The 12,360-nt window shown below is 46.2% G+C and overlaps 1 protein-coding gene across 1 annotated transcript; it reads right to left on the minus strand.

Moving 5' to 3' along the window:
- Positions 1–6,527: 6,527 nt before the first annotated feature.
- Positions 6,528–11,784, minus strand: LOC144602517 (E3 ubiquitin-protein ligase TRIM39-like). The gene is made up of 4 exons (XM_078415646.1): positions 11,764–11,784; positions 11,331–11,353; positions 11,132–11,250; positions 6,528–7,492 (listed from the first exon to the last, which is right to left on the minus strand). The coding sequence occupies exons 1-4, from the start codon at positions 11,782–11,784 to the stop codon at positions 6,960–6,962; spliced, it is 696 nt and encodes a 231-aa protein (XP_078271772.1). The 3' UTR covers positions 6,528–6,959.
- Between the last annotated feature and the right edge of the window lie 576 nt (positions 11,785–12,360).

Here is a 12,360-nt window from a genome sequence, read left to right on the forward strand (position 1 = left end):
TAATGCTTAGGCTGTTCAACATCATATTACGTTCAGGTTATTTTCCCAATATTTGGTGTCAAGGGCTTATTTCGCCCATTTATAAGAGTGGAAACAAATCAGATCCAAACAATTATCGTGGCATCTGTGTCAGTAGCTGCCTCGGGAAGTTATTCTGCAGTATTATAAATAACAGAATGCAGGATTTCCTTAGCAAATATAATATTCTCAGTAAAAATCAAATTGGCTTCCTTCCAAAACACCGCACCACTGACCATATCTATACTCTTCACACTCTCATTGGAAAACATATACATCAAGCAAAAAAAGGAAAAATATTTGCCTGTTTTATTGACTTTAAGAAAGCATTTGACTCTATTTGGCACGAAGGGCTTTATTACAAACTTCTCCATTGTGGTATAGGAGGAAAGGTATATGACCTTATTAAATCAATGTATTTGAATAATAAATGTGGTGTCAAAATTGGGGACGAATGCACTGATCTCTTCACCCAGAGAAGAGGCGTCCGGCAAGGCTGCAATCTGAGTCCAACACTGTTTAATGTGTACATAAACGATTTGGCAGTAAAGTTGGACCAGAGCACAGCGCCAGGCCTCTGTCTTCTGGACGGAGAGGTCAAATCCCTGCTTTATGCGGATGACTTAGTTCTGTTGTCTCCCACAGAACAGGGACTGCAGCAACAGTTAGACCTACTCGATGAGTACTGCCAAAATTGGGCCCTGGCAGTAAATCTAAAGAAAACCAATATCATGATTTTTCAAAAAAGACCCAGATGTCAGGAAGACAAATACCAATTCACTCTCAATGGCATCATTATCGAACACACTATGAGCTACACTTACCTTGGTCTGACTATTGCAGCATCAGGGAGCTTTGCATGGCAGTGAATGCACTAAAAGAGAAAGCTCGAAGAGCTCTGTATGCAATAAAAAGAAGATTCCACAACATCCAAATTCCAATTAAAATCTGGCTTAAAATATTTGACAGTGTAATTCAGCCCATTGCGCTTTATGGTAGTGAAGTATGGGGTCCACTCACTCACCACAGCTATACTAAATGGGAAAAACACACAACAGAGGCCCTACATGCGGAGTTTTGTCGGAACATCCTCCGCATCCAAAGGAAAACACCAACAAACGCATGTAGGGCGGAATTAGGTAGATACCCACTGATAATAAATATCCAGAAACGAGCACTAAACTTTTGGAATCACCTTAAATCTAGTCCCCCAGACACCCTCCAGTTCAAAGCCCTCCAAACCCAAGAGGGGAACCCAGAAAAGAGCTCCCTGTGTCAGTTGGTATTGAAACTCACTACTCCTACTCAGTTAAACCTTGACCAGTCTCAGATCAACACTGCTTTCCAATCACCAGTTAGAGTGAACCAAATTATTAAACAATGCAAAGAAATCTATTTGGAACATTGGGATAAAGTAACTAAAAGCCAAAGCAGACTAGAGTGCTACCGAGCCCTAAAAAGAGATTATAAATTGGCAAACTATCTCTCAACTGTTAGGGACATATAGCAGAGACAGACCCTCACCAAGTACAGGTTAAGCGACCATCATTTGGCAGTTGAAAAAGGAAGACAGAAGAGATCTTGGCAACCAAAAGAAAATAGAATATGCGGTCACTGCTTGACAGATGAGGTTGAAACAGAGATGCACTTCCTCTTAAAATGTAAAAAATTCGATAAAATAAGAAAAATATATCTTGAAAAACTCAGTCTGGCGACCCCAGATTTTAAAGAGCTAGACGATATATCAAAACTAAGAATAATCCTTGGTGAAGGAAATACGGCACATCTTGGCGCACAATACGTAACAGCATGCCACACCCTGAGAGACAGTGAATGACCAACATGTACACATACACTCATACATAAATTGACACTAAGGAAATTAATATCAAGCTACTAAACCTACCACCTTGCTGTACTGTTTACAACTGCAAGAACGAGTAGCAATCGATAAAAGGCTATAAATGTATTGCATGAATATATATATATATATATATATATATACATGTACAGGGCTATATCGACCCATGCATTGTATACTTGTCTTTATATTCATGCATTTTAAATATGTATGATGCAATGTTCTATACTTTGGCAATATAATGATGTATCTTATCATGCCAATAAAGTCTTGAAATTGAATTGAGAGAGAGAGAGAGAGAGAGAGAGAGAGAGAGAGAGAGAGAGAGAGAGAGAGAGAGAGAGAGAGAGAGAGAGAGAGAGAGAGAGGAGAGGAGAGGAGAGGAGAGAGAGAGAGAGAGAGAGAGAGAGAGAGAGAGAGAGAGAGAGAGAGAGAGAGCAGGAGTAGGCCATTCAGCCCTTCGAGCCAGCACTGCCATTCAATGCGATCATGGCTGATCACTCTCAATCAGTACCCCGTTCCTGCCTTCTCCCCATACCCCCTCACTCCGCTATCCTTAAGAGCTCTATCCAGCTCTCTCTTGAAAGCATCCAACGAACTGGCCTCCACTGCCTTCTGAGGCAGAGAATTCCACACCTTCACCACTCTCTGACTGAAAAAGTTCTTCCTCATCTCCGTTCTAAATGGCTTACCCCTTATTCTTAAGCTGTGGCCCCTTGTTCTGGACTCCCCCAACATTGGGAACATGTTTCCTGCCTCTAACGTGTCCAATCCCCTAATTATCTTATATGTTTCAATAAGATCCCCCCTCATCCTTCTAAATTCCAGTGTATACAAGCCCAATCGCTCAAGCCTTTCAACATACGACAGTCCCGCCATTCCGGGATTTAACCTAGTGAACCTACGCTGCACGCCCTCCATAGCAAGAATATCCTTCCTCAAATTTGGAGACCAAAACTGCACACAGTACTCCAGGTGCGGTCCCACCAGGGCCCGGTACAACTGTAGAAGGACCTCTTTGCTCCTATACTCAACTCCTCTTGTTACGAAGGCCAACATTCCATTGGCTTTCTTCACTGCCTGCTGTACCTGCATGCTTCCTTTCATTGACTGATGCACTAGGACACCCAGATCTCGTTGAACTCCCCCTCCTCCTAACTTGACACCATTCAGATAATAATCTGCCTTTCTATTCTTACTTCCAAAGTGAATAACCTCACACTTATCTACATTAAACTGCATCTGCCATGTATCCGCCCACTCACACAACCTGTCCAAGTCACCCTGCAGCCTTATTGCATCTTCCTCACAATTCACACTACCCGCCAGCTTAGTATCATCTGCAAATTTGCTAATGGTACTTTTAATCCCTTCGTCTAAGTCATTAATGTATATCGTAAATAGCTGGGGTCCCAGCACCGAACCTTGCGGTACCCCACTGGTCACTGCCTCCCATTCCGAAAGGGACCCATTTATCCCCACTCTTTGCTTTCTGTCTGTCAACCAATTTTCTATCCATGTCAGTACCCTACCCCCAATACCATGTGCCCTAATTTTGCCCACTAATCTCCTGTGTGGGACCTTGTCGAAGGCTTTCTGAAAGTCGAGGTACACCACATCCACTGACTCTCCCCTGTCAATTTTCCTAGTTACATCCTCAAAAAATTCCAGAAGATTTGTCAAGCATGATTTCCCCTTCGTAAATCCATGCTGACTCGGAATGATCCCGTTACTGCTATCCAAATGCTCAGCAATTTCGTCTTTTATAATTGACTCCAGCATCTTCCCCACCACTGATGTCAGACTAACTGGTCTATAATTACCCGTTTTCTCTCTCCCTCCTTTCTTAAAAAGTGGGGTAACATTTGCTATCCTCCAATCCACCGGAACTGATCCTGAATCTATAGAACATTGAAAAATGATCTCCAATGCTTCCACTATTTCTAGAGCCACCTCCTTAAGTACCCTGGGATGCAGACCATCAGGCCCTGGGGATTTATCAGCCTTCAGTCCCATCAGTCTACCCAAAACCATTTCCTGCCTAATGTGGATTTCCTTCAGTTCCTCCATCACCCTAGGTTCTCCGGCCCCTAGAACATTTGGGTGATTGTGTGTATCTTCCTCAGTGAAGACAGATCCAAAGTAACGGTTTAACTCGTCTGCCATTTCTTTGTTCCCCATAATAAATTCCCCTGTTTCTGTCTTCAAGGGACCCACATTTGCCTTGGCTATTTTTTTCCTCTTCACGTACCTAAAAAAACTTTTGCTATCCTCCTTTATATTATTGGCTAGTTTACCCTCGTACCTCATCTTTTCTCCCCGTATTGCCTTTTTAGTTAACTTTTGTTGCTCTTTAAAAGAGTCCCAATCCTCTGTCTTCCCACTCTTCTTTGCTATGTTATACTTCCTCTCCTTAATTTTTATGCTGTCCCTGACTTCCCTTGTCAGCCACAGGTGTCTCTTACTCCCCTTAGAGTCTTTCCGCCTCTTTGGAATAGATTGATCCTGCAACCTCTGCATTATTCCCAGGAATACCTGCCATTGCTGTTCTACCGTCTTCCCTGCTAGGGCCTCCTTCCAGTCAATTCTGGCCAGCTCCTGCCTCATGCCTCTGTAATCCCCTTTGCTATACTGTAATACCGACACTTCCGATTATCCCTTCTGCCTTTCCATTTGCAGAGTAAAACTTATCATGTTGTGATCACTGCCTCCTAATGGCTCCTTTACCTCTAGTCCCCTTATCAGATCAGGATCATTACACAACACTAAATCCAGTACAAGCTGTTCTAAGAATCCATCTCGAAGGCATTGTACAAACTCTCTTTCCTGGGGTCCATTTCCAACCTGATTTTCCCAGTCTACCTGCATGTTGAAATCTCCCATAACCACCGTAGCATTACATTTTTGACACGCCAATTTTATCTCCTGATTCAACTTGCACCCTATGTCGAGGCTACTGTTTGGGGGCCTATAGATAACTTCCATTAGGGTCTTTTTACCCTTACAATTTCTCATTTCTATCCATACTGATTCAACATCTCCTGATTCTATGCAACCCTTGCAAGGGAATGAATATCATTCCTTACCATCAGAGCAACCCCACCCCCTCTGCCCACCAGTCTGTCTTTTCTATACGTTGTGTACCCCTGAATATTCAGTTCCCAGCCCTGGTCCTCTTGTAGCCATGTCTCAGTGATCCCAACAACATCATACTTGCCCATGACTAACTGAGCCTCAAGCTCATCCACTTTATTTTTTATACTACGCGCATTTAAGTACAACACTTTAACTTCTGTATTCACCTCCCCTCTCACATCGGTCACAATTGGCCCTGCCCTTAATTTCTTTTCCCCTCTAGAACTTCTGTTCCCATTCTTCCGAGAGTCTTTTGCAATATCTCCTGTATTCCCTTTTTTTTTTAACCTCATCTTCATATTCACAATTTGTCAACCCCTCCCCCCCACTACTTAGTTTAAAGCCACAGGTGTCACACTAGCAAACCTGCCTGCCAGAATGTTTGTCCCCCTGCTGTTAAAATGTAACCCGTCCCTTTTGTACAAGTCACCCCTAGCCCAGAAGAGATCCCAGTGGTCCAGAAATCTAAATCCCTGCTCTCTGCACCAGCCCCTCAGCAATATATTCATACCCTCTATCTCTCTGTTCCTGGCCTCACCAGCACGAGGTACCGGTAGCAGTCCAGAGATAACCACCTTCGACGTCCTACTTCTCAGTGTTTTTCCCAACTCTCTAAACTCCCGCTGTAGCACCTCCTTCCTCTTCCGCCTGACGTCATTCGTGCCCACGTGCACAACGACTTCAGGTTGATTGCCTTCCCTCACTAGGATTTTCTGAAGCCGGTCCGTGATGTGTTGAACCCTGGCACCAGGGAGGCAACAGACCATCCTCAAGTCCCTCCTGCTGCCACAGAATCTTCTGTCCGTCCCTCGGACGATGGAGTCACCGACCACTACGGCTCTTCCTGACTTCGGTCTCCCCTGTCGAGTATCCTTGCCAACAGGTCCGCCACTCGGACTGGAAACGTCTTCTGCCCCGACAGTTCCCAAGAGGGTATACCTATTTGCAATAGGCACAGCCACTGAGGTCTCCTGTAGTCCACGTCCACTCCCCCCTGAAACAGTCTCCCACCTTCGCTCGACCTGGACCCTTGGCGTGACAGCCTCACAATAGGTCCTGTCGAGGAAACTCTCGCATTCCCGGATGGCCCTGAGGTCATCCAACTGCTTCTCCAACTCCATCACACGTCCATTCAGATAGATAGATATAGAGAGATAGAGAGATAGAGATAGAGAGATAGAGAGATAGAGAGATAGAGAGAGAGAGAGAGAGAGAGAGAGAGAGAGAGAGAGAGAGAGAGAGAGAGAGAGAGAGGGAGAGAGAGAGGGGGAGAGAGAGGGAGTGTGTAGGGTAGTGTTAATGTGCAGGGATCGCTGGGCGGTGCGGACTCGGTGGCCGAGGGGCCTGTTTCCGCACTGTATCTCCAATCTAAACTGAAGCAAACTAAACTGCTGTCTCCCCGTTCAGTAGATTTCAAAAGAATTCAAAAGCAATCTGTACAGTCCAAGTAATTTTGAGTTTATTTCAATTACAGTATTGGAAGCAACAATGCACATCATTCAAATAAACGCGATCTTTCAATTAGCTTGTCGTGTGTGTCAATGGTTGTGTACATTTTCCAAATCACTGAAGTAACATGAACTGTATCTATTCCATTGAACTAGTCATTGAACGGAGTTAATAATACCGTAACGACTTTTGACCAGAAGGGTCCAATCCCATTACATTTAAAAAATATTTTCACAAAAGTAATTTCTGTTCCGTTGCCGGACGCGGTTAGCGCGTTAAAATGAACGGATCGACAGCTCTGATTCCACTTGCTGTTTATTTCTCTCTTCCCACATTTACATTCCCCCTGGTTTTATTTCCGCGCTCACTCTGGTTTTTACGACGCGGAATTTGGGGATTAAATGGGAGCCGTTCAGCGCCGACCTGTTGTCCACCGGGTTTCTGCCCCACAGCCCCTGAGCCCCGCTCCTGACGCCGGTCCCGGGACCCGACCCTTTTACACACCCGGAGCGGAACCGGAGCAGATTCTCATCCACTGGTCTTTCTCCCCAGGCCCGAAGAAAGGATAAAGTTTCTCCGTGAATTTATTCGCAGTGAAGGTGTGGAGATGGGACTTGGTGTCCGCGTCGTAAAATGAAACTGTCCCGGACTCGTAACTGAGATAAACTCCCACCCTCCCGGGGATGGGACGGGCGGGGAGACGGGATGGAGGGGAGGTGAATGCATCAAACCTCTCACCCTCCCGCTCGATCCTCCAGACTCCAGTCTCCAGGGTCGGTGTGACCCGTTCCTTCCTCCCCACAGACTCTGCGGCGATTCCCAGACTCCAGCCCTCACTCCCCGCCACCTCCACCTCCCAGTAATGTCTCCCCGATGTGAATCCCTCCGATCCCAGCACACACCCCCAGTCTGTAAACCTCTTCCCGGTGTCAGGGAGACTCCTCTGGGTCTCGGTCCATCTCACCCTCTTCCGATCCTCAGACACCTCGAGCCGCGCATGCGCTGTTTCCACATCCAGGGTGACGGAGACTGGGGGGAGAAGCAGAGAATCAGAGAGTCTCCGGGGGTCGGGGGGAGACTCGGGCAGCGCGGCCCCGGGACCGGGGGAAGAGGCCGCTCGGCCTCGGGCACAGGCGGGCGGACAACTGAAACCCTGCCCGGGGTTTCACCCACAACCACATCGGATGGACAACAGACATCTCTCCCGGAGTTTTTAATCCAGGAATGGAGAGGTGAATTTCGTGAGGTGGGGGAGGGTGGACGGGGAGGACGAATGCAGAGAGTGAGGAGGACTGGGAGATTGCGGTTGGGATGGGGGAATGAAGCGGGCTATTCAGATACGGAGGCAGATCGGAGCAGGAGGATATAGAGGTGAGTGGTAATTTGAGGTTGTTAAAGAGGAGGTAGAGGTGCGTGGTGGGGTCGTCATGATCACAGTGAAAGGGGGCAGACACGAGGGGCCAGATGACCTGTTCCTGTGTTTTTTTAGTGAGGGTGAGACAAAGGGAAGGGTGGGTTTGTTAGTCAATTGGAGTGCGTGAAAAGGGTTTACAACAACTTCATCAGGTCTGAAGGGCTGGGTTATCAGGTGAATTTGGACAGTCAAAAGGTTATAATGTCATAAATGAAAGTATTCGAATGAGGCCATTCGGCCCATTAAGTCTACTACACCATTCAATCGTGGCTGATCTATCTCTCGCTCCTAACCCCCTTCACCTGCCTTCTCCCTATAACCTTTGACACCTGTACTAACCCAGAATCCAGCTCTCTCTGCCTTAAAATGTGGGATCTGGGACCATGGACAAATCTGGTCACAGAAGGTTCGAGCCCCCGACCGCTGGAGGACAAAGAAGAGAGAGATTGAACAGTTTTTCACCTTCCATCACAGTGAGGAATGTGGAGGGGTCACTGTGCTGGATGTTTACGTTAAAATGTATTTTGTGTGTCCTGTTGCTTTTTACTGTTATGACTGTATGGCAAATGAAGTTTCTCGTATGTTGCAAAACATACTTGGCTAATAAAGTTTTATTGTGATTGTGATAAGGAGCCGTGTTAGGCGGGTAGGATGAAGCGGACTGGAGTGGCGAGGAAAGGAGGGGACCGAGTGGGATTGGAGGTGTCGGAAGAGGAGTTACAGTTTACCAAGGTACAGCGAAAATATTTTGTTGAGTGCTAACCAGTCAGTAGAAAGACAATACATGATTACAATCAATACGTTTGCAGATACATGATGTGGGAATAATGTTTAGTGCAATGTAAAGCCAGCAAGGTGCGATCAAGGATAGTCCGAGGATCACCAACGTGGAAGATAGTATTTCATCACTGCTCTCTGGTTGTGGTAGGATGATTCAGTTCCCTGATAACACTGGGAAGAAACTGTCCCTGAATCTGGAGGTGTGCGTTTTCACACTTCTGTACCTCTTGCCTGATGGGAGAGGGGAGAAGAGGGAGTGGCCAGGATGAGACTGGTCCTTGATTATGCTGCTGGCCTTGCCGAGGCAGCGGGAGGTATAAATGGTGTCAGTGGCAGGAGTTTCGGGTTTGCGGGAGAGCAGGGAGGAGAATCCGGAACGGGAATGACGGACTGCGCTTCCTGCAAATTGGCATCAGGACCGCGCTCAACTCCACCAACATCCAACAGCAGGGACAACACGCTGAACATCATTTAGATGCCAGCATACTACGGGAAACACGCGACTGCTTGGTCTGTGAGCAAAATCTTGAAATGGAGAACCTGCTTCCTGAGCTTTGCGGGCACCAGCAAGACAGGTTAGAGAATACAATTTACCGATTTACTTTCACCAGACATGCTCTGTTTTTGGACTGCCCGCGGCGCGTAGAACCCAACGCCAGAGTGTTCACTTTAGTAACAACGTTCATCCAACAGCTCGTCTGTTGTGTGTACTGTAGTTGTGCTCAGTGAACTGACATCTCTACATACATTTTTAGGTATGTAAAGAGGAAAACAATTGTCAAGGCAAATGTGGGTCCCTTGAAGACAGAAGCGGGGGAATTTATTATGGGGAACAAGAAAATGGCAGACGAGTTGGATCTGTCTTCACTTAGGAAGATACAAGCAATCTCCCAGATGTTCTAGTGGCCAGAGATCCTAGGGTGACAGAGGAACTGGAGGAAATCCGCATTAGGCAGGAAATGGTGTTGGGTAGACTGATGGGACTGAAGGGTGATAAATCCCCAGGGCCTGATGGTCTGCATCCCAGAGTACTTAAGGAGGTAGCGCTAGAAATTGTGGACGCATTGGTGATCATTTTCCAATGTTCTGTAGATTCAGGATAAGTTCCTGTGGATTGGAGGGTAGCTAATGTTGTCCCACATTTTAAGAAACGGGGAGGAGAAAAAACGGGAAATTATAGACCAGTTAGTCTGACATCAGTGGTGGGGAAGATGCTGGAGTCAATTATAAAAGACGAAATTGCGGAGCATTTGGATAGTAGTAACAGGATCGTTCCGAGTCAGCATGGAATTACAAAGGGGAATTCATGCTTGACTAATCTTCTGGAATTTTTTGAGGATGTAACTAGGAAAATTGACAGGGGAGAGCCGGTGGATGTGGTGTACCTTGACTTTCAGAAAGCCTTTGACAAGGTTCCACATAGGAGATTAGTGTGTAAAATTAGAGCACATGGTATTGGAGGTAGGGTACTGACATGGATAGAAAATTGGTTGACAGACAGACTGATGGGTATCGACCCGAAACGTCACCCATTCCTTCTCTCCCGAGATGCTGCCCGATGTGCTGAGTTACTCCAGCACTTTGTGAATAAATACATTTATTTGTACCAGCATCTGCAGTTATTTTCTTATATTATCTGAATGGTGTCAAGTTAGGAACAGGGAACGTACAACGAGATCTGGGTGTCCTATTGCATCAGTCACTGAAAGGAAGCATGCAGGTACAGCAGGCAGTGAAGAAAGCCGATGGAATGTTGGCCTTCATAACAAGAGGAGTTGAGTATCGGAGCAAAGAGGTCCTTCTGCAGTTGTACAGGGCCCTAGTGAGCCCTGGAGTACTATGTGTAGTTTTGGTCTCCAAATTTGAGAAAGGATATTCTTGCTATCGAGGGCATGCAGCGTAGGTTTACTGGAGCGACTAGACTTGTATACACTGGAATTTAGAAGGATGAGAGGAGATCTTATCGAAACGTATACAATTATTAAGGGGTTGGACCGTTAGAGGTAGGAAACATGTTCCCAATGTTGGGGGAGTCCGGAACAAGGGGCCACAGTTTAAAAATAAGGGGTAGGCCATTTAGAACTGAGATGAGGAAAAACTTTTTCAGTCAGAGAGTTGGGAATCTGTGGAATTCTCTGCCTCAGAAGGCAGTGGAGGCCAATTCTATGAATGCATTCAAGAGAGAGCTAGATAGGCTCTTAAGGATAGCGGAGTCAGGGGGTATGGGGAGAAGGCAGGAACGGGGTACTGATTGCGAATGATCAGCCATGATCACATTGAATGGCGGTGCTGGCTCGATGGACCGAATGGCCTCATCCTGCACCTATTGTCTATTGTCTGTTGTTTGTACTGTGGTTGTGTTCAGGGAACTGACATCTCCAGCGGTATGAATGCTGACTTCTCTAAATTCAAGTATACACTGGACAGGTAATTAATACTTAAAGAACTATAACGGTTTAAAAAAAAGTTTGTACCTCTCTTAATGCCATCGGGCACCTCGCTGAACACCGTGTTCAACAAAAATGGGTGATCGAACTTTCCAACTTCCAGGGCACCGTCTGCTACTGACAGCGTGTGCTGATCATCTCTTATCCTGCATGAATTACACACCCGGTTATAAGACCCGCATCTACGATTTTTGAGTTAATTACCAAACAGTGCAGAGAGTCTCACCTCCTCTTCTGACGAGTTTCCTCCTGAAATATAAAACATCAGAAAGATCAATTAATTTACACTGAGCGTACACATCGTGACAGCGGGAATATCAGCCAAATTGTTACAATTTTCCGACAGATCCCAGCACTTAATGCTGGTGCTGCGCCACATCAGGGCAGTATTATGTATTAATTACATGTAAAGGGTATATTTAATACTGGACTGATGGGGCGATTCAACCTCCTCTGGTTCCAGTTGTGAATTACCTCATTTGTCCAACAGGGGTCACCCTCTCTTCACTGTTACCCTCTTGCATTTAATGTCTGTGTTACATGCCTTGGAATTTTCGTCTATCCTATTCGCCAAAGTTCCTGCATTGCCACTTCAAGCGCCCCCTGATTCGTCTTGCACCCTGTGGGTCAGCAAGAGGGGACCCATAGCGTCTACCAACCTTTGTCTCCACAGACATCATGTTGCCAGCTGGTGACTAGATGTTCATATCAGACTAAGAGAAGACCAGGCTTGAACAACGTGGAAAATATGGCTGGCTCAATGTGATAAGTACAACGTCTCTTTCCGATAAAGATGCAGCTCGCCCTGCGATTGATTGGGGTGCGATAATGTGAGCGAGGCAGTAATATGGCCCCAGAACAACTAAATCATTTATTTGGAGACACAAGGTGCTGGATAGAGTGGAATCATAATCAGGCCAGCCAGCATCTGAGGAGGGAAATGTACAGATGAAGCATGTAGTCAGGAGCCTCTTTCAATCTTCTGGAATAGATGGGAGAGAGCTGGTAAAGGGATGGGAGGGGAAGGAACTGGGACAATAAGTGACATGGGATAGGTGAATTTATGTGTGGAGGGACATATGACAGACTGACGGACATCCCTGCGGCTGATGGCGAAGGGGATAAAACTTGCTACAGAATTGGAATCTGGTCAGGAAGATAAATGGGGAATGCAATGGAAGGGATGTGGTGGAAATCAACAGGAGATAATGTGTTGGGTTCCCAGTAGGATGGGTTGGCGGATCTGCGGTTGGAGA

This window comes from Rhinoraja longicauda, chromosome 19, assembly GCF_053455715.1.
Source record: "Rhinoraja longicauda isolate Sanriku21f chromosome 19, sRhiLon1.1, whole genome shotgun sequence".
In the NCBI taxonomy this organism is placed as follows: domain Eukaryota; kingdom Metazoa; phylum Chordata; class Chondrichthyes; order Rajiformes; family Arhynchobatidae; genus Rhinoraja; species Rhinoraja longicauda.

Coding starts and splice junctions, on each gene's coding strand:
- LOC144602517 (XM_078415646.1), bottom strand. CDS start 11,784: ATGATGTCTGTGGAGACAAAG. Junction 11,354..11,763: donor TGATGTCTGTGGAGACAAAG/GTTGGTAGACGC, acceptor TTTATATTTCAG/GAGGAAACTCGTCAGAAGAG. Junction 7,493..11,131: donor GCCCGATGGCATTAAGAGAG/GTACAAACTTTT, acceptor TTCTCCCCCCAG/TCTCCGTCACCCTGGATGTG.